Source organism: Vombatus ursinus, unplaced genomic scaffold, assembly GCF_900497805.2.
Source record: "Vombatus ursinus unplaced genomic scaffold, bare-nosed wombat genome assembly UNPS02000582.1, whole genome shotgun sequence".
Classification (NCBI taxonomy): Eukaryota; Metazoa; Chordata; class Mammalia; order Diprotodontia; family Vombatidae; genus Vombatus; species Vombatus ursinus.
Genome location: NW_020940360.1, coordinates 6,345,209 through 6,366,808, shown reverse-complemented (window position 1 = coordinate 6,366,808; position 21,600 = coordinate 6,345,209). Strand labels below are relative to the sequence as shown.

The following is a 21,600-nucleotide window of genomic DNA, read 5'->3' as shown; positions in this document are numbered from 1 at the left end:
GACATTAATACTGTCCAATACCTACCTCACAGGGCGTTGCTGTGTGAACCTAAAAGCAACACATTTGTGCTATTATTATTTATTGTTATTCCAAGTTCAGGCTGCCAGCAGTTATCTGTCCTTTTACTACCTGTGTGACCTTGGGTATGTCACTTTTCACTCCAAGGCCTCAGTTTCCTCTTCTGTAAAATTGGGGGTGGGGTGTTGGACTAGAGGTCCTCTAAGCTAGTTTTCCAGGTCTAAATACGTGATGCAAATGTGGCAGGTGTTAACACCCGCACTGAGATGTGCCCACCCGCGCCAGCAGTGGAGCCATGCGGCTCTTGGCGGGGAGAGATAGAAATGCAGCAGAACTGTCCAGCAGCGGCTCGGGCAGCCATGACTAGTACCAACGAAGGAGACATCCTGACTGCCCTCCAGCGGGCAGCAGCGGGGCTCTGCCCTTGCATCGGCCTTCGCCCACTTAGCATCGAACCCAGCCAGGCGCGGAGCCGGGGGCTCAGGGCGGCGGTCCTCCTCTAGCCCGCCCGGTGCCCGCTGCGGAGTCGGGAAGGCAGGTGCACGGGAACCGGCGGTCGGCGTGCGCGTGCGCATGCTGCCCGAGGAGGGGAAGGGCCGGAGGTGAGGCTTCCCCTCCCAGTCTCTCCAGCACAGCCTTTCAGGGGATGCTCGCCTCCCGGTGAAGACCACTTCTAGGAAAGCTGCTCAAGCCTAGCGGGGACCGAAGGAAGGTGTACGTGTGAGTGTGTATGGATGCATGTACGCATGCAGGTCTGTCTGTGTGTCCGGAAGGTGCGGGGAGGAGAGGGTCCCGGGGAAGCTGGGGCTCACGCTGCCCCCCCCCATACCCACCCCGCGCGCCCCACCCGCTCCGGAGATCCTCGCGGCGGAGGGGCTCGCACCGGTTTGTCCGCGCCTGTCACCTGACTCTGTCGGAGGAACCAAAGCTGAGGTGGGGGCGGGGGGATGGGGACGCTACCGGGGAGAGCCAGAGAGACGCGGCGGCGGCAGCAGCGGCAGTGGAGGCGGCGGCGGCGGCGGGGAGCGGCGGGCTGGTACATGCTGCACCCCGGGGCGGGCGGGCTGGGGGCCTGGGCGGCGGGGCGCCGTAGGGGAGAAGGAGGAGGGCCAGCGCTGCGGGGGAGCTCAGGGGGCATCTTTCCGCGCGAGACACCCTCCCGCTCTCTGCCCACCCGCCGGCTTCCTTCCTTCCTTCCGCCCCGAGGCCACGGACTGCGGATCGACCGGCAGGCGGGCAGACAGACAGGCAGGCGGGCAGGCGGGCAGACAGACAGACAGACAAACGGACAGGCGGGCGGGCGGGCACGTTGTCTCTCCCCCGCGGCCCGGGGAGCGGTGGCAGCTGCAGCGTCGCCCTGGGGAGTGGGGGCGGGGGCGAGTAACGGACTCGTGCGGCTGTCTGTCTACACGGCCGCCGTCGGCACACCGCCCGCACCCGGCTCCACTCTTTCTTCTCCAGCTCCGACTGGGCCCCCCACATCGCGCCGCGCCTCGCCGGGGGGCCCCGTCGGAGGCGATTATCCTTCCCCAGAGGGAGGCGGGCGGGGAGTGACAGGTCCGCCCCCCGCCGCCGGCTCGGGTGCGGTGCGGCACCCCCACTGCCCAAGGGCCCGGTGCCCCTTCCCACCCTCGGGGAGCGGCGGGGGGTCGCGGGTATCCTCGGCTCCCGCACCCGGGAAGGGTGAGCCGCATCGAGCCCTCCCACTCCTCCTCCCCAGGGCGGGCCCCCTGCAGTGAGCACTGAGAGGGCTGCGGTGGGAGGTGGAGGGGAAGGCAGGGTCGGGGCATAAAGGGGACCAGGAAACGGGTGCGGGAAGGAGGGATTAAGGATGTGGGAGGGGGTGGCGGCTGTGTGCTGAGAAGGGGGAGAGGGGGCATAATATGGCGCAATGCAACGATAATCTCCAGCTCAGAGGAGATGGGGAGAGGAAGATCCCATTGCTGCAGCAGCAGCAGCAGCAGCAGCCGCCGAGGCAGCATCAAGGGAGGGGGAGGGCAGGGCGGCGAAGGTTGGGTATCCGATCCAGTCGGTCTCCGTAGCCTCTTGGGGATTGGGGTGGGGGAGGGAGTAAGGGCATGTTGCAGCACCAGTGGGGAGGTCGCTTAGTGGGCACAGTGCCCAGGGAGTAACCCTGAAACCTGAAGGGTCTAGTGCGGGAATAAGGTTGTCTGGTTGGGGAGAAAAATTGCTGATTGACAAGAGGGTGGAGGACTTAGGGATGGTGGGGAAGCAGAGAAAGGAGGAGGGTGTATTGCAGGGTAGAGATTAGTGCACCCATAATGAGTTCATTTTCTGTGGGTGCATCTCAGGCTGATGGATTGTAGGTTTATCCGCATCTTTACAACCTCTAGTTTGGTTGGGACTGAGATACTGGGACAGCGCCTACAGAGGTCCTTCTAGGGTGGAGAAGGGAGGCTGCAGAGAGGGATAGGCCCTTGTTGCCCAAAGGCAGGAACCCTGGGCTAATGAAGAGGCCATCTATCTACTCTTTCTTGCAGAAGAGGAGGCAGTAGAAGCAGCAGCTGAAGATGTCGGGGCAAACGCTCACAGATCGAATCGCAGCTGCTCAGTACAGCGTGACTGGCTCTGCTGTAGCAAGGGCCGTCTGCAAAGCAACCACTCATGAAGTAATGGGGCCCAAGAAAAAGCACCTGGACTGTAAGCATCTCTTTATATAAGCGGGATATGCGCATGCCAAAGACACTCCAGAGACTCAGTAGAGGCTGTCTAGGCTTACTATCAATAATGCTGCAGCATTTGGTATTCCCAGCTGTGGAAATCTCTGCTGTTGCAGAGTGTCTTTGAGTGACTTCTTTACTTTCCATATCCTTCCAGTTATATTTTTCTTCCTTTTGGTCTTCAATTTCTGTACTAAGGGAAGGCTGTAGTGTAGAAAGCTAAAGTCTGATGTGAGCTATTGAGAAATTTGAGAGTCAAGCTTCACTGCTTTCTTACAGTTTTTGTTGTGGGTTTTTGTTGTTGTTTGTTTTAAGAGTTGGCTAGTTCAGGAAATTCTGGGGTTGTACAATTACAACTCAGAAAGAAAAGATGAAAACCCCAGGTGACTTTAAATGCATTTTAGACAGTTTTGTTTTGTTTTTTGGGGGGTTTTTTTGTATTTTCATTGTGTGTGTGTGTGTCATTGTCATTCTGAGAGCCTAGTTGGCCTTTGTGACTAAACACTGAAAATGCATTTTGCAAGTGTTAATAGAAATACTTCATTTTGTATGTGGAAGATCTTTTGTAGATTTTATTTTGTGATGCAAAATGGAAGTTTTCCCAGAATTTTGAAGGATATATATTCTTTTTTTAATATTTGTGACCTTATGGGAAAAATTTCAGATTTGTTCTAAATAACTACTGCTGAAATGATAAAACATTTTTGTGGACTCAGTTAATGTAGTAAAATTTTAATTGGAGGAATAATATGGAAATATAATAATAATATGGAAACAATCTCAAAGGAAAAGACTTACCTGTGTACCTGTGTGAGCAGTGATTTCTGCGTAAGAAGCTACACAATTAAAATTTTCAAAAACTGCCTTTTATTCTCTGCTGGACCTAGTCAGGGCTTTCAGTGGCAACTTGTTGCCATGTACAAATTCTTGCCATTGCCAGATTTTATCAACAATCTGATCCCAACTTTCCTTCATCATTTTGAAAGGGTGGTACTGGGTGATCAGGAATTGCACTATCTAGGTTGTATTACTCTTATTTGGATTCTGTTTCTAGAAGGAATTGCTATTTTCACACACACAGTTACTAGCATTTACCCCTGAACCCATTAGCAGCATAAACACAAACTGAAGAGACTTGCCAATACTCAAAATAGAACAGTGTTTTAAGGTATGTCCATTCCTTTGGCCTTATAATATTGAATAATTTTTCCTTTTAGATTTATCTGAGGGCTATAAACACTCCTCAATCTTTTTTTTTCCAAGGCAGTTGGGGTTAAGTGACTTGCCCAGGGTCACACAGCTAGTAAGCGTCAGGTGTGGATTTGAACTCAGGTCCTCCTGACTTCAGGGCCAGTGCTCTATCCACTGCACCACCTAGCTGCCCCTTTCAATCTTTTTTAATAAGTGCTTTGTAATATATACATTTTTACTATACACTTCATGGTATAAGCAACACAATATGGATGGGGCTATGTAGCATATGACATTAAACAAATAATTGAGAATTATAAATTCGTGAATTAGTTTTGCTGCTTACATGATGAAAATTATGGACTTATTTATTATCTTTTCCACCTGATAAACTAACCCATATGTGTGATTCATGGACCTTAAAAGGAGTGTATCTCCCTTTTAATGCTTTTTAATAAAATTTTTTTAATTGAAAATTGTAAATTTTATATTTATAAAACATTACAAAAATACTAAATAACAATTATGCAGAAATGTCAGATTTATTTCAAAGAATAGCTTTCATTTCACACGTACAAAAATTTTACCTGACGATTATAGAGACTTATGGATGAGCTAAATAATGATGGGAGAATGATATTTCACATAGAATTAGGGGTATCATTGGAAGTGATAGTAAAGTTTGTTAGCCCCTTTTTTAGGTGTTACCATTTTATTTTCCTTGGGGAACTTTTTGATCTGGAAAAGTTTAGTAAAAATTATGCAGACTGTGAACATTCTTTCCATTGTTTTCAGAAATAACTGGTGAATGGAATGGTTAGAGGTGTGTAGCTTCAAATAGTATGTCATTTTTTAATAAAGGAAATAAAAGCATTTGATTTTTGCTTTGTTTTTTACTGTACATTTTCAATAATCTTTATTAAATTAGTTTGCATTATTAATCTTAACGTTCTACTCTTCTCCTTTACAGAGAATTTTTATTCTTATTTTCATATTTTCTATGTATTCAAATTTGACAGACATTTATTTTGCTTACAGTATACCACAGGGAAGGTAGTATACTAGGTGCTGGGGATACAAAGAAAAAGGAAATAGTTCCTCATTTTGAGGAACTTAAGTTCTTTATGTGTACAAATAAGTTAAGTACTAGTTAATTTGAAGAAAGAGGGTACTAACAGCTAGGAGATCCAAGGAAGTCTTCAAGGAAGAAGTGACACCTTACCTGAGCTTTGTAGAAAGTTTCTAGAGTTGAAAAGGCAGTGAATTCCAGGTATGGGAGGAGGTGTGGCTTATAGGAATGCTCCCATGCCAGAAAATAGACTATTAAGTTTAGAGAGAGATGGTAGTTTAATTTTGCTGGAATCCTTCTAAATGTCCCTGTAATATTAGGCAATGTTGACCATCCTCTCTTTCTGGATGCTTTCCCCTCCCTGAATTTTCATGACACTACTCATTGTTCTTCTTCTGATTTGATTGCTCATTTTTAGTCTCCTTTGCTGATTTATTATCCATATCACCTTCTCTAACTGTGGATGTTCACTAAGACTGTTCTATGCCTCTTCTGTTATCTCTGTACTCTCTCACTTGGTGACTTCATTAGCTCCCATGGGTTTAATTGTCATCTCAGTGCAGATTACTCCAAATTGAGATATCTAGTCCTAGGTCCCTCCACTGAGCTCCAGTGTGTTTCAAACTGGAATGTCCAAGAGGTTTTTCTAACTGTATAAATATATCCCAAATGTATGCAAAATTGAACTTGCTATCTTTCCCCAGAATCCACCTTTCTAATAAACTTCTCTATTGTTGTCAAGGTCACCAAAATCTTTTCAGTCACTCACATCTGCAACTTGGGTGTCATTCTCAACTCCTCACTCACCTTCTACTCACATATCTAAGCAATTGTCAAGTCTTATAGTTTTATACCTAGCACAATATCTCTTATAACTGTCTCCTTTTCTCATAGTCACCACCCTTGGTTCAGGCCTTCATCACATCACACCTGAGGTATTGCAGTAGATCTGATTGATGTCCCTGCCTTCAAAGCTTTCTCTTCAATAATCTGTTCTCCACACAGCTACCAAAGTAAATTTTCTAAGAATTCAGATCTTACCATATCACTCCCCTGCTCACTAAACTTCAGTAGCTCCCTATTATCTCTAGTAACAGATAGAAGATCCTCTTTTTAGTTTTTACAGCCCTTTGCAATCCAGTATCAACCTACTTTTCCCATCTTTTCATATGTTACTTCCCTAACCAAACTGACTTTCTTGCTGTCCTTTACCTGCCACATTCACTTCACATCCCTGTACCTTTGCACTGGCACTCTCTTCTGCCTGGCATGCATTCTCACTTCACCTCTGCCTCTTAGAATTTCCAGTTTCCTTCAAAACTCTACTCAGGTAACACCTACAGAAAGCCTTTGTTGATCCTCCCAAGTGGCTCTTAACCCTCTCCCCCTAATTTATTTTGTGTATATCTATATGTATGCACATATACATAAACACACATATATTAGAATGTAAGTGCATACATATAGATATACAACAAAGGCTTTGTTTTATAAAAATAAGTCATTGCAGGATTCTTTTGACCAGTAGTCTCCTATAGTGCATTTGAATTTCAATTAGCCAACCAATAAGTATTTATTAAACACTATGTGCCAGTCACACTTGGCACCGCCTATACAAAGACAAAAAAAATGAAACAATTCTGTTCTGAAAGGACTAGGATATAACTTCAAGAACATAACTCTTAGATAGATTGAAACACATCTGTCATTGAATGACCAAAGCTTAATTGTTCAATAGCAGCAACTGAGAGAATTTTAGGCATGTGGTATATTAAATTATATTAATATTATATTAAGAATGTGGGATTCTATAGATTAATGGTAAAGTACTGTGCTTTATATATACCTGGAATTTGGAATAAATAGAATGCCTATATCTAGGAAAAATTTGCCTTGCATCCTGATACATTTTTTAATGTTTGGAATTGAAACTAAATAATTTGGATAAAAACAAGTTGGTTGTAACAGGTCAGATGAAGTGAATGAATTTGGAATTCATTTGTGAAATAAATGTTTAATATTTAAGGTGGCAGTGCATATGTTTTCTTCCCCCCTCCCAACCTGGTTGATCAAGAAATTTTAAAAAAAATTTTAACACAATCCTTTTTGATTGGAGTTGAAGTAAGGTAAATAGAATACCTAAAGATTAAAACTATTCAGAACGTTTGTCGATTTTTAAAAATAGGTTGAATGATTTATTTTAAGTGCTTGATTACCACTAGTTTTTTGAACACACATTTCAAAAGAAACAAAGTTCGTTTTCTGCAAATTTAATGAAGATTAAACTCCCTTTTCTTTGTCAAATCATATTGAGTTTGTAGGTTTGATAAGAGCAGTGTTAATATTTGGGCAGGAATTAAACGGTTAGACAGAAATGAAAGGTATAGAGATTGGTTCCTAAATTTTGCTTTTTGGAATGAAATATTATTTTGTTGGAGAAAAGTATTTCATTCATAATGACATTTCTGTGATTAGCGGGTATTAATTAAAAATATATGATGAACCTTAGTTATCTTAGATACATCATTTCATACAAGTTTTCTTCATGTAATAAGCACTGTGTTAAACTATTCTGACTTCGTATTTGTTTCAATAGCATTGATAATACAAGTGAGTGATAAAAATTGGTATTTAGGATCATTATCCCAATTCCTTTCTCATATCCCCAAAGACCTTTAAGATCCATTGCAAAATATAACAACTCATTCTTCTATAGTACTTGAAGATTTACAAAGTAATGTTGGTCCCAACCCAATAGGGTAGGTAGTTCAAATGTCATTGATCTTTTACAAGAGAGAGATTTGAGGCTCAAAGACATAAACATGCCCATTGTAACAGAGCTAGTAGATTTTTGAAGCTGGGGCAGAAAACTCAGTTTTGAAAGTGTAAGTTCAGGACTTTTCCTACAACATTACACAGGTATGGAGGTCAACGAGCATTTGTTAAGCACCTACTTTGTGTGGGGCACTGAGGATAGAAATACATTAAAAGAAAAAAAAGGAAACAATCTTTCCCTTGTATCTTTGTTTCAGTAACAGCTCTTGTATGCTGTTTTTGTGTTCGGTAATCTTAAATTGAACACTTATTTAGTAAAATGAAAGTTTAAATCTTATCTCCATATAACTAGAGCTTATGGGGAACTAATTTTTGAAAAGAAAAATTTGCTAGGCATAAAAGATGATTTAAAAATTATGATTAGTGCTACAAAATAGTACTTGTATCCATACTTTTCATTCTAATCTACCAATTGATTTTTTAAAATAATTATGATTCAGTTTAGTTATGTAAACTAAACATATTTTGAGTTCTTAATCATTTGTAATATCTTTCATTCTTAACTTGTTTCTGCTATCTAATTTTAATTAGAAATTACATTATATTTTTTCTACATATTTTCTTCTGTGAAAACATTTGGAGTTGGAGGGCTGGACTGTGTTTACTTTATTGAAAGGGATAATATCACTTTAATTCTTATAAAGCCTTTGGAGGATTTGCTATGATGTGGTACTATGCTAATAGCCATTAGCAGCCTACTAGAGGAAATATGTTCCAGGCTATATTGTAATTACAGCTGCCTCCAGCTTATCTATAAAGTATTTATAAAAATTGAACAAATTACATGAATTTTTGAAATATTTAAATTAGAGAATAATTCACTTTACAAAAGGATTCATTATCAATTTCTTTGAAGTAGTTCTCCAGTACATTAAAATATTATTTGATTTTCAGAAACTCAGTTTGCTTACAACTTTTCAGGAGCCCATCTGTTATATATTTATGTATGTAATAGCTAATTTAGTCAGAGATTTCTTTGAATCATAATATGAAAATAAGTCAAAATTTATTTAAAAAACTAAATGGAAATAGTAAAAGTAGTGAAAAGTTTACCAGTTACTAATGTAACATTAGACACGAGATGAATGGATTCTTACTATAAATGAAAATTTGAAATCAGGGAACATGAATAATATCCACTAAGTTACTATTATATTTTTAATAGCCTGCTAGGAATGGTCAAAGAAAAATCTTAAGACATTGCACTTGACAATAAGAAGCTTATAGTTTAGTTACTCTTCAACTTCAATTAATCTTCTAAAATTTCTTGCATGTTTATGTAATGCTAAGGGCAATATCAGTGTTAGTTGTTTACTTATACCCACAGTATTGTATTGTAAAATCTTGGGGAAAAATTGCTGCCTAAGGCATAACATTTAAAAGTATCAGTTATCATTATTGAAGTTGAAGTTATAAGATTGTAGACTGATTCTTATGTATGACTTATGGAAACCAGTCTCATTTTATACTCATACCCCTATACTTTTAAATATTTATAGATTTGTATCTCATTAATATGTGAATATATATATTAATCAATTCACAAGCATTTATTAAGAGCTTAATATGTGCCAGGCATCATGCTGAGGGCTAGGAGTACTAAAAAAAGCAGTCAGTGTCCTCACAGTGCTTGCATTCTACTTGGGGAAACAACATGTATATAAATAGGTATGTAGAAGATACAGAAAGGATGAAAGGTAACTGTAGAGAAGAAGTGAATCTTGTTCATATTTTCCATAAATTCTGTGTAGAGGGCCCGGCCAGAGGGCCTTTCTCCAGATCTTTACATTATGTGAAAACCAATGGAACATATAAGCATTCTTTGGCTATCCTTTGCTAAGGAAGACCTGGATTCAAATCTTACCTCCCACACTTATGACCCTGAGCAAGTCACTTAACTCTCTCAGACTCAGTTTCTTCATCTTTAAAATGAGGTTATACCCACTGGTTTCTAAAATCCCTTTAAGCTCTAAATCTATGTTCCCATAAACTATCTTCTACTTCTTTTGTATTTGTACACAGACGCACATATACACATACGTACAACAGAATACATGCTTTCTCCCCGATGGAATGTAGGCTTGCTCATTGATTGATTGTTTCTTCTTCAGCATAGGTCATAATTAGTAATATGCTACAGCCTACTCTTGCCCACTCTGTGCCTCTCCATTGTCCTTTGCCTAACATTTGATTTTAATATTTGGAGGACTGTAACATTTCATGACTCACAGCTGTATAGCATCACTAGAACAATATTGATGTTTAAAAGATGAACATTTGTTTCAAGGAGAAGCCTTAATTCACTAAAAGCATTGCGTAATTTCCAAAATGTAGGCCAACTTGCTATTCAGTTTTGGGCCTACTCCATTGGCATTCCACACTGTGTATTCAAGATATATGTGCTGATGGGCCATTTCTGTCATATATCTGTTCAAATACATGATACAGTCTGTATAATAGACATTCTTCAGCTATTTGGGTTTTTGTTCATGTGTTGATGTGTCAAACTCTTGGGTGATTATGGATTCCATTTAGGAGCTCTGAAATGTTTTATACAGCAATATGTTGTTAATTTGAATTCCATAAATTTGTAACTTATGCTTCAATAAAGACTGGAAGCTTACTGAACTATCTTTTTTGGGGGGGGAAACATTATTAAATTAGGAATGTCAACAAGATTTCAAGGGAAAATATTTAAATTTAAGAAAAGCAACATTTTTAAGAGTATAGTTGCTTCAGTTTCTCTATAACAGAGGTTGTTAACCCCAAGGGGTTCATATAGATTTCAGGGGTTCTGTGAACTTATATAGAGAAAAAATATTTATCTACACACACACAGGCACACACACACACACATATATCTTTAACTTCTAATCAAAATTTATCATTTTCACTGTGTATATATATATATATATTTTTTTTTTAAATATTATGAGATAGGGTCTATTGACTTCACCAGACTGCCAAAAAGATTCATGACATAAAAAGGTTAAGAAATCTTGTTTTTGAGGTATCATTTATGTATCAGAATCACAGAATATGAGAGTTGGAAGGGACCTAGGTCATGCACAAAGAATCCCCATCATAACATACGCAAAAAGGGCTTGATGCTGTTTTAAAAAAAAAAAATATTAACCAAGTACCAGCTGGGAAAATCTCTTCCTCATATTAACATCAGCAAAAGGAAATTTTAGACTCTTTATGTTAATGTTGCTTTATCTGACCAGTTAATTCATTTCATTAGAACATAATGTGAAGACAAAATATTTTTGCCTTATTTAGTTAACATCTGTTAAAATATGTCTGACCTTCATAGTATTTGCATGTATTCCAGACTTGTGAAGTATGGTGTAGAAACCATTGTGCATTGGAGTTTAGACTTTGAAAGAAAGTGTCATTTGCTTAACCTCATTTCTTTAGCATTTGGGAGAAGAGGGAGATAGATTAATGGTTGCTACTGCTGATCATCAGTTGTGGAGAAAATTAGTTGTCAATGTCAACTTTTTGTTGTCAGTATTTTATCTTTTCTCCATATTTTAGGAATGAGGCACCAAGGATATATATAGTTTTCTAAGAGGTCAGCTTCATGAACATTAGGATTTGAGAACCTCAAGCAAATCACAATACTTGTGACCTGCATTATAAAATGCTTTCATAAGTGAATAAACCGTTAAATTGTTAGAACAAAAATATACATATACTGAAAACTGAATGATGGCTTTATATCACATTAGTCACAACATACACATTTACATGATTTGCTAGGGTTGTATAGAAATTGTGAGCTCTGATCTGAAGTAAGGAAACAAATAACAGGGAGTAAAGGCTTCACTCTGGCTTCATTCTTGCAATAGGCTTGGTGTTATTGTAAGCTGGGCATTATTTTTCTTATTCTGGATCACGTTTTGTTCTTCTCATATACTAAGGTGATAATCCATAGAGTTTTGACCCAAAAAGCCAGACGTAGAAAAACAAAAACAACTCCTATGTCACTGTAAACATTGAATTGCATTTACATTTTAACAAGATAAACATTTATTAAGCACTTACTAAAGTTATAAAGACAAAAATGAAATTGCCCCCCCCTTCAAGGATCTTGTGTCTACTTGCAGTTTGTTTGTTTTTTCCAAAAAGAATAACATTGGCAAGGAAATCTCCCTTTCCTCTAATAGAGGAACTCCTAGCTTAGGCCATGTGGGCAGAGACATGTGGCTCCTGGTATATGCCACGAAGGATAGAAAAAAAGGACTTTGGGCCTTAATGAAAATTCATCTTTATTAGACCACTTAAAAGGGCAAAAAAAACCCCAATTCATCTTGGAGGCAATCCCCATAGTGAAAACCTGGAGTACACCATGACCTTATACTCTATAGGGAAATACAATCAAAATTGCCAAAGGCTCACTATCCTGGATGCTTATCAAAGAACTTTTTTGATCAACCCCTCACCTAAACAAAACATAGTTACAAAAAGCAGCGAGTGATCATTGTTAAATGAAGAGTACGAAAAGTGCGATACAGTTAAGAGAAATAAGTGATTATGAGCTTAGGTGATCAGGGAAACAAACTATTATAGTACTTGAATTGAGCTTTGTCTGATGAAAGGAATGTCTTTAGCAAGCACCTGTTGAATATGTGAATATGCTAGGCATAGATGGGAGACAAAGATGAAAATATTGTTCTTGGAGTTGAGATTAGGGAGTTGAGAACTGTAGGTCCTTGCTATAGGTCCCTTTACATTATTTGAATATTAATACAGTATGTAGGCTGTCTCTTAGTTATGAATTATGATATAAAATAGAAACTGATTAATAAGTAAGAGGTATAAACTAAAGTACTGTGGGAGTTCAGTAAAAGAAGAGATCACGTCTCTTGGAGGATCAGAGAACACTTCATGAAGAAAATAGCATGGGAGCTTGACAATGAAAGAAAGTTCAGCTCTGGCTTATATGATAGTTTCAACAAAGTGGTAGAAGTAGAAAAGTTTGGGGTATATTTGGGGGAATGGCAAGGTGTCTACTTGGTCTGCAGAGGTTCCCAAAGTGGGTGATACTGCCCCCAGGGGGTGCTGGGGGGTGGTAGTAGTCCCCGGAGCAATTGGGGGGGGGGATTGAATAAAAATAAAGGGGCAGTGAAGCATAAGGAAAGAAGAGAAAAGAAAATTTTGAAAATCCATTCATACATGTTTCATCTGTTGTGTAACAGAGTTAAAGTTGTAGTGATTACATTACTTTCCAAATAAACACACAAAATGCAAATTATAACTGTTCAGTGGTAAAGTCCACCAACAGGTCTTAACAAGCAAGTGTTGGCAGGCAACCATGTCAAACATTGTCAGGAAGTCCAGCATGCATCCACTGGAATATGTGTGTGTAATGACTTGTTTACCATATGATACAGTTACATGATGCAATGTTGCATTATCAAAATTTCAGTGCAGGAAAAAACCCACAAATTTACAATAAATTATTAAATTTAAGATGCAGCATTTTCAAAAAATGTTTTATCTTTTTTGAAATTATGCAAATTTCAAAAAACCATTAAAGCATTAAAGAAAGTAGATTTCCAGGGGAGCACTGAATAATTTTTTAAAGGGGGCAGTAGGCCAAATAAGTTTGGGAACCTCTGGTCTAGAGAAAAGGAAGGTGTATGTGAAACAAGGTAGATTGAGATCAGATTGTTGAGGGCCTTAAATGCCATTTTGGGCTTTACATAGGTATTTTTATGTTGATTTAAAAAAAATATTTTGCTACACATGCAATTCTAACAACTCTTTACTCTCATTATTATTATTATTATTATTTAATTCTTATTCTGTTAGTCTTTGTTTATGAAATACTTCTCTTTACATTTAACTTTCAATTAACCAAATTGGAAATAACCATAAACAGATGCTTGTCATTTTAAAATATCATCTACTGGACCATCTGTAGCCTCCATTGGTGAACTTCCCCTAGGTACTCCATTTGGGGGAGGAACCTAGCCTGGTCAACTTTCATTCCCTTGCTGTCCCTGATTGTAACCTTCCAGACTCTCCCCACCCCCTGCCCCTTACAGCTCTTTTTTTTTTGTGTGTTTTGTTTTCCCCCATTTAAATTTAAGCTCCCTGGGGCAGCTAGGTGGCACAAGGGATAGAGCACTGGCCCTGAAGTCAGGAGGACCTGAGTTCAAATCTGGCCTCATACCAAACCCTTGACACTTACTAGCTGTGTGACCCTGGGCAAGTCACTTAACCCCAATTGCCTAAAAATAAACAAACAAAACAAAAATAAATGAATAAAGTTAAGCTTCCTGAGGGTAGAGACTGTCTTTCTTTTTTGCTTATAATTGTTTCCTAGCAATTAGCACAGTGCTTAGCATATAGTAACCACTTAATAATGGCTTCTTGCCTTCTATCTCTAATTGTTCCTTACACATAAAACTCATTAGTTAAGAATCTTTGTTGACTTTTTTCTGCTTAAAAAGCCTTTTGAGGCCTGAGAGGGTGATGCAATCTTACCAGCAGAAGAAAGAGATAGAGAGTGTGGTCTGTTAGACCTTTACTGCATAGTTCCATTTGTCTGTTCTAATAATTCATAATACTTCAGATACATTCATAGTCAACTATAATCTCATAACCAAATACAAATTATTTTTAAAATAATCCATATCATGGCTTCCCTGTTAATATAGATTGACAAACTACATTTACTTAAAATGCAGAAATTTCTGAATTCATATCTGTTTCTGTTGGAAAAAAGAGACCATTGAACTTATTAAAAAAATTACCCGGATTTGGAACCAGAGTACCTGGGTTTTAATCCTGGCTGTATCACTTAATATCAATGTGAACTTAGGTAAGTCATTTCACTTTCTGAGCCTCAGTTTTCTCATCTATAAAATGAAGGAATTGGACTAGGTGATCCTTAAGGTCCCTTCCAGACCTAAATCTTTAATACTAAATGTATTATGTGTAGTAGTTACTTCAGTACTATAGTGGAGACATAATTTTATTCCTTGCTGGTACTTCCCCTAGTGTTTCAGATTACAGCACATCGTACTTTTCATCTTGTGCAACTGTTATCTCTATCCTCCTAATTTCATGCAGTAGGTCATGCTTGGGGTCTTGCTGTAGGTCCCTTTACGTTATTTGAATATTAATACAGTATGTCGGCTGTCTCTTAGTTATCTCTTGTTTTCATTACTTGACCAGTTTATCGCCTTTTCCCATGATACATCTCTCTGATTATATCTCTTTTTATACCACTTATTGTGTGCAATTAGGCGGTGATAATATACTGTATCTCTCCACGTACATCCATGTGCTCCACGTACATCACTGTATTGACTCATACATTTTGATTCTTGGAGACCATGATATTATGTGATTTATAGCCATGCAATATCATCAGAAGAATATTGATATTAGTATGATGGGCATTTTTGGTGGGAGGGGAAAGCTTAAAGTCATTAAAAAGGCATTATATTTTCTGGAAGGAAGGAAATAAGCATTTATTAAGCACCTACCATGTGCCAGGTACTGGGCTAAGTGCTTTACAAATATCTCACTTGATCCTCACAATAAACCTAGAAGGTAGGTAGATTATTATCCCCATTTTACAGCTGAGGAAATTGAGGCAGACAGCAATTAAGTGACTTGCCCTAGATCACACAACTAGTAAGTGTCTGAGGCTGGATTTTAATTCAGATCTTCCTTTCCAGGCTCAGAGCTGTCTTCACTGCACCATCTAGCTGATCAGCCTTCAATGCTGGGCATCGTTGATGTCATACTGCCAATCTGTCCATAATATATGTATTTATGGACTAGTTGTGTTAATTATTTTCCCAGTTTTATATCTTTATCTGGACACTCTGATCCACTTGCTTTTTTTCCTATGCATCTAGTTAGACCAGTGTTCTGGGACTTGGAACAATCAGCATCCTATCATATTTAAGTAAGAGAAGACCTCTTCATCTATAGGGAATCTTACTTCCATTTGGACTTCCTCTATGACAATAGCAAATACCTCTGGTGAGAATACATTTTCCTCAATTATGCCTTGCTTAATATTCATGAGAGGTAACTAGGCACTTCTTGTATTTAAAATTTTTTATGATGGCATTTTTTGTGTTCCTTAACTCTCTTCTTGAAGAAAGTATTCATGATATATAATGTGGGACTTCTGTTTCATGACTAGCTTTTGTACTCTTTAATTTCTTAATCTTGAACATATTTTCCAACATTTTTCACAGACCTATACCCTGTGCCCACCAAGTATAGATTTAAATGGAGGGTTTTATCCACTTTTTCTTAGAATTTCTCTGCCCTCTCTATTCTTTCCATGAGTTTGTGCCCTTGTTGCTAGGTATTTTGCAAACATTTATTGTGAACACTCTTACTACGATATGACCTAGTTAGTGTCCCATGAAATGTTTCTTCTAACTGTTGGGTGAATGATAAAACCAACTCTTCCAGCTCTTTTATTTAACTTTCTGAGAAGAGTTAGTTATTCTTCCATTTAGCTGTAGCTTCCTTATATCTTATAATTTTGTTCCAGTATAGTAGGTGTCACATTAAAAATGGAAAATTTAAATTACCTATTGATGATTCAGTGTATTTTATGATAAATATTTTGTACTCTTATGATAGTCTTAGTTTAAAATAAAAAGGATATAGACTACAAAAATTTATTTATTGGTAAACATTTGGTGGCCTCAGTACAACAATAGGTTTTTAAATGAATGACTTAAAAACATTTATTGAACAATTATTATGTCCCAAACACTGTGCTAAATCTTGGAGTTACAAATTGAATGAGACAGTCCCTTCTTTCAAGGAGCTTATTTACACTCCAGTTAGGGAAGATAACACATAAAAAAAATATGAGTAGCAGGACAGATGGAAAGGTCTTTAGGTCCTAAGAGTGTAGTAGCAAGACTGACATATAGTTCAGGGGTCCTTAGGTTGCATCAGTAGGCTTAGATGATGGTATCTGGGGGTTTGGAGGACCTAGAGGCAGTACATATGGTAAGACATGGAGGACCTTGGGATGCATTTGCAGAGTAAGTAGTAAGGCTTGGTGGTCCTTCGTATCTCACCATAAGGAATAGAGTTGTTGACATCCATCTCATTCAGGTGGTGCAAACAGTCAGGCATCTTGAATATGGGGTCTGAGCGGCCCAAGGAGGAAAAGGAGCAAAGGCAAGGGAAGGGAGGGCAGGTGCCATGGGGAGTGGGTCTTCTCCTGCCTGGATAGAGTCTGGGCACTGAGGGAAGAAACAAAGTGAAGACAAGGGAGGAATTGAAGAAGACAATTTGTAAACAACACTAAACGTTTCTAGGGAAAACAATAAATGAACAATGACAGGACCAGTGTTGATGATAATTCTCTTGATTTGAATTGCTTTTACCAAATGGTAATTTAGTTGAATTTTGTGAAGGGCTTTAACAATTGATACTTCTAAGATTAATACATAATTTAATATTCTTCATCTTCACTGTGGCCTTCATCTACTCTGATCTTCATAGACAATTGTTATCCCTGTACTGGCTAGGATGGCCTCCTTTCCCTATCTCAACTCCATGGAAACCAAATTGACTTTACACTGTCTTTGCCCTTTTGTTGTATCACACTTTGCCAAACTTCCCAGTATCTGCTTCCTTTTTACCTCTTCATCTGTTGCTGAATGGAGCTGGAGGAAATCAAGAAATCATGCTGATTCAGTCTACTACAAATCTGTCGTCTCATCAGGGCCCCTACTGCAACAAGGCAAACATTCTCTTCTTAGTTTATTCACTATTCCACTCCAGATAAAGGCAGTTAAACAAACGAAACAAAAACCGTGTCACTTCTCCTTAAGACTCCTATGACCCTCTCATTTGAAGACCTTGTCTCATATTTAACTGAAAATTTTGAAGTCATTTTCTGAGAGCTCTCTTTCATTTCCTCCTCATCTTACATCCTGTAGACATCTTCCTCCATGATCTACTTCACTCAGGTTAGAGAAGTGGCTCTTCTCTTTGCTAAGGCAAATGCTTCTATGTATACCTTCCATCCCATCCCCTTCTGGAGTCTCTGGCAGATTGCTTCTCCTTTAATCTCCATTCTGTCTTATTTTCAGCCTCTCCTAACCTACAGGCTCCCTCTACGCTGCTCTGGACACCCATGGCTCCCTCATCCTTGAAAAACTTACTTGATACACCATCCCCATTAGGATTCACCCTATATTTCTCCTCCCTTTTGTAGAAAAAGTCCTCAAGAAAGCTGCCCCTTGTCCTTTATCCTTTGCAATCTGGCTTCCAACTTCATCATTCAATTGAAACTGCCTTCTCCAAAGTTGTCAATGCCAGATCCAATGGCCTTTTCTTACTTCTCAAACTTACTGACATTTATGCAGCATTTTTCACTGTTGATTACCTCCCCTTAGATCGTCTCTTTCTATGTTTTCATGACATTACCCTCTACAATTGTTCTTTCTGAGACTTCTTTGCTAGATCTTTATCCATGTCACTCACAGTAACATTATATATCTCCTTTGGCTCTGTCTTGGGCCCTCTTGTCTCTTTTATTTTATCCCAGGGATTGGCAAACTGTGGCCTGTGGACCAAAGGCCCACTGGCTGCATTTGTATAGCCCGAGGTATACTACAAATCACAGTGATGCAATTATGACTCAACAGCATTTTGAGTGCCATGCATACCACTGTATTGTGATATTTTTTAAATTAGTGACATGTTTAACATCTATAATGTTAAAATAAGAAAAGAAGAGAAAACAGTTCTATTATGACTTTTTAAGCCCAGGGCCAAGATTGAAATTTTTTTCTGAATAAGACTTGCCCTCAACCATTATTATTAAACACTCAGTGGCTTTGGAAATTAGCTTTTGGGCAGACTTTATAATTTTTCTTAATGAATGCAACCTAAAATTACAAGGTAAAATAGTGCTTATATGTAAAACATACTACAGTAATGTCAATTCAGTGATAACTGTTTCAATTACAAGTCATGTCAAGCTGTGTTATACACTTCCTATGCTGTCAAAAATTAAAACAAGTAACTAGATCTCCATTCTCACACAAATTTGCAGCAGATTTATTTTCTGAGTTTAAACTACAGTTCCAGAAGTGTTTTTCAGACCTCAGTACAGGTTCAAAAGAAATTTCCATCTTTCAAAATTCAATTAACTCTGCAATTTAGGATCTTCCACCTAACCTGAAGGTGGAAGTGATTAATCTGCTGTGTAATAACTGGCTAAAAGGGAAATATAAAGAGAAGGATCTAATAGAATTCTATTAAATGCATTCCAAGTGATGAATATGCTCAATTAAAATCATATGTTGGTGGATTAAGATCAATATTTGGCAGTAACTACCTCTGTGAAAGAAAATTTTCAAAGATTTGAAATGCATAAAATCTGATGATAGGGATCACTAACTTTGAACCCCAAGAAATGTTATCTCCAAAAAAGGGAGAGTTCTATTCTTCTCATTCATTCTCATTCTCATGGACCTATTTTGCAAAAAAAAAAATACTCAATTATAATTATATTTTGAATTTGTCAATAAAATTGTGTAAAAATTTGTTTTCTCTCTTGTTATATAAGTACTTAAATAATATCCTCAGTTTTGTCTCTTGACATGCAAACTAAGATGTTTACTGTCTTGCCTACAGAAAAAAAATTACTAACTCCTCCTCTATACTGTCTCACTTGGTGAGTTTTCATGGGTTCAGTTTTCAGCTATATGCAGATGATTCCCAGATTTATATATTCAGCTCTAACCTTTCCTCTCAGCTGCAGTGATATATCACCCACTGCCTTTTGGATGACTTGAACTGGATGTCCTGTAGGCATATCAGCATGTCCAAAATAATTCACTCTCTTTCCTCTCAAAACCTCCCTTCCAGTGAACTTCCCTATTACTGTGAAGGGCGTCATCATCCTCTCAGCCACTCAGGCTTGTGATTGCAGTGTTATGCCCAAATTTTCACTCTTATTCACCTCCCCTCCTTGTGAATCTAATCTAATCCAAGTCTTCTTGTTTCTACCTTTACATGTCACAAATGTTCATATATGTTCCCTTTCCTTCATTCACACATCCACAACTGTATTCCAAGACTCATAACCTCTTTCCTGGACTACTGCACGAGCTTTCTAACTAGTCTCCCTATAGTCTTTCCCTACTTCAATTTACTTAATGGCCAAGGTCTGACCATCCTACCCCTGTGTTGAACGGGCTCCAGTGGTTCCTTATTATCTCCAGATTCAAATATTAAACTTCTCTGTAGGGCAAGCTTTTTATAACTTGATCATTTCCTATTTTTTATACTTTCCAAGTCTTTTCACAAATTACTCCCCCCTCTACCCCATAGGATCTAACTTGCTGGCTTAGTTGGAGTTGCTGGAGTATCACACTCCATCTCCTTTTGTGCCCATGACTTGATTGCTCTGCCCCCTTACCTCTGCTACTTAGTTTCCCTAGCTTCCTTCAAGGCTCAGCTCTAATCTCTCCTTCAAGAGACCTTTTCCACTTTCTCCAGATGCTTAAGCCTTCCCATTCTGATCACCTTCTATTTATTCTGTGCATATCTTGTATATATCTGATCATTTATAGGTTGTACACCCCCCTTACTAGAATGTAAGCTTCTTGAGGGCAGGGATTGATTTGCTTTTCTTTTAATCCCCTGAGCTTGGCACCATGTTGACAAAATAGTAAATATTTAATGAATACTTGGTAGCTAACTGACTTGTTGGCTATTAGGAATATTGCTGAATTATGGAAATATTGAATATGAAGATACTAAATTCTAAATATTAGTCAATAAATAATGTGAACACCACACCTATGCGGTACTGAAAATATTAGAAGATTCCAAAAATGTTGGCCATAATATGTGAATAGTAATAACTTTATTTGAAGGTTGTAATAATGTAAGGATTGAGATTAAGCATGAGGCTCAAGCCTTTTATGGTTAATAATATCAGCAGTTGTGGTTAAGAGACTATCTATCATAAACTAATAATACACAATTCCTTATGGATGGGGAAAACCATAAAATAAACAGATTATAGTTCATAACCTTTGCCTCCCAAAACCTTTCCTCCTCTGAAATGCTATCAGACTATATTTTGCAGCAAAATTTATTCAACACGCTAATTAGATTTTATGCTATATTTTACTGTCCTTACAAGCAGATATTTGGACTTCATTTCTATTTTGAATAATAGCAATCACTGCCCTATTTGGGCTGGAATAAGTTATTCTATTGTACATTACACAAATGGTACTTAGAATCATAATTACTGACTTTAGTATGGATGCTTCAAAATAACACTGGACTAGAAGTCTAGTGGAAAATATATTTAATATCAAATATTTTGGTATAAATAGGGCATAAGAAATATGCAGCATAGTACAGTGGAAAGAGCACTGAGCTTGGAGCCTATAAGACCTGAGTTTGAACACTAAGCTCTGCCACTTACTACCTGTGTGACAGTGGGCATATGATTTTACCTCTCTGGGCCTTAGTTTCCTCATCTATAAAATGAAGGGGTTGCGCTACATAACCTCTGAGGTTCTTTCCAGTTTTAGATCTGTGATCTTTTTAATCTATAACATGAAAAAAACTTTTTTATTCTTTTGTCTTTTGTCTTTCCTCCCACACGTGAATAGCAACGAAGTAAAACAAGACAATGTTAGAAAATGTAGGTAGCTATTGCATCAGTGAAAAGTCCCCAAATGTGGATAATCTCTGCCAAGTATTTTTTTAGCGGAATTAACCTAAAAAACCACTACACAGCTTCAGATTCCTAAACTACGTTACCT

General features: G+C 38.5%; 1 protein-coding gene across 9 annotated transcripts in view; it reads left to right on the top strand.

The window, feature by feature from the left end:
• The first annotated feature begins 610 nt into the window (after positions 1 to 610).
• SNAP91 (synaptosome associated protein 91) overlaps positions 611 to 21,600 on the top strand; it is a 160,018-nt gene continuing 139,028 nt past the window's right edge. For 5 of the 9 annotated variants that reach the window (XM_027856632.1, XM_027856624.1, XM_027856620.1 and 2 more), the window contains exons 1-2: positions 611 to 739; positions 2,521 to 2,680. In XM_027856632.1, the coding sequence (XP_027712433.1) occupies positions 2,551 to 2,680 (130 nt within the window). In that variant the 5' untranslated portion in view covers positions 611 to 739; positions 2,521 to 2,550. Of the gene's footprint in view, positions 748 to 1,034; positions 1,056 to 1,673; positions 1,703 to 2,520; positions 2,681 to 21,600 lie in introns of those variants that run through there. The other 4 variants (XM_027856580.1, XM_027856585.1, XM_027856594.1 and 1 more) reach the window with 4 other exon arrangements.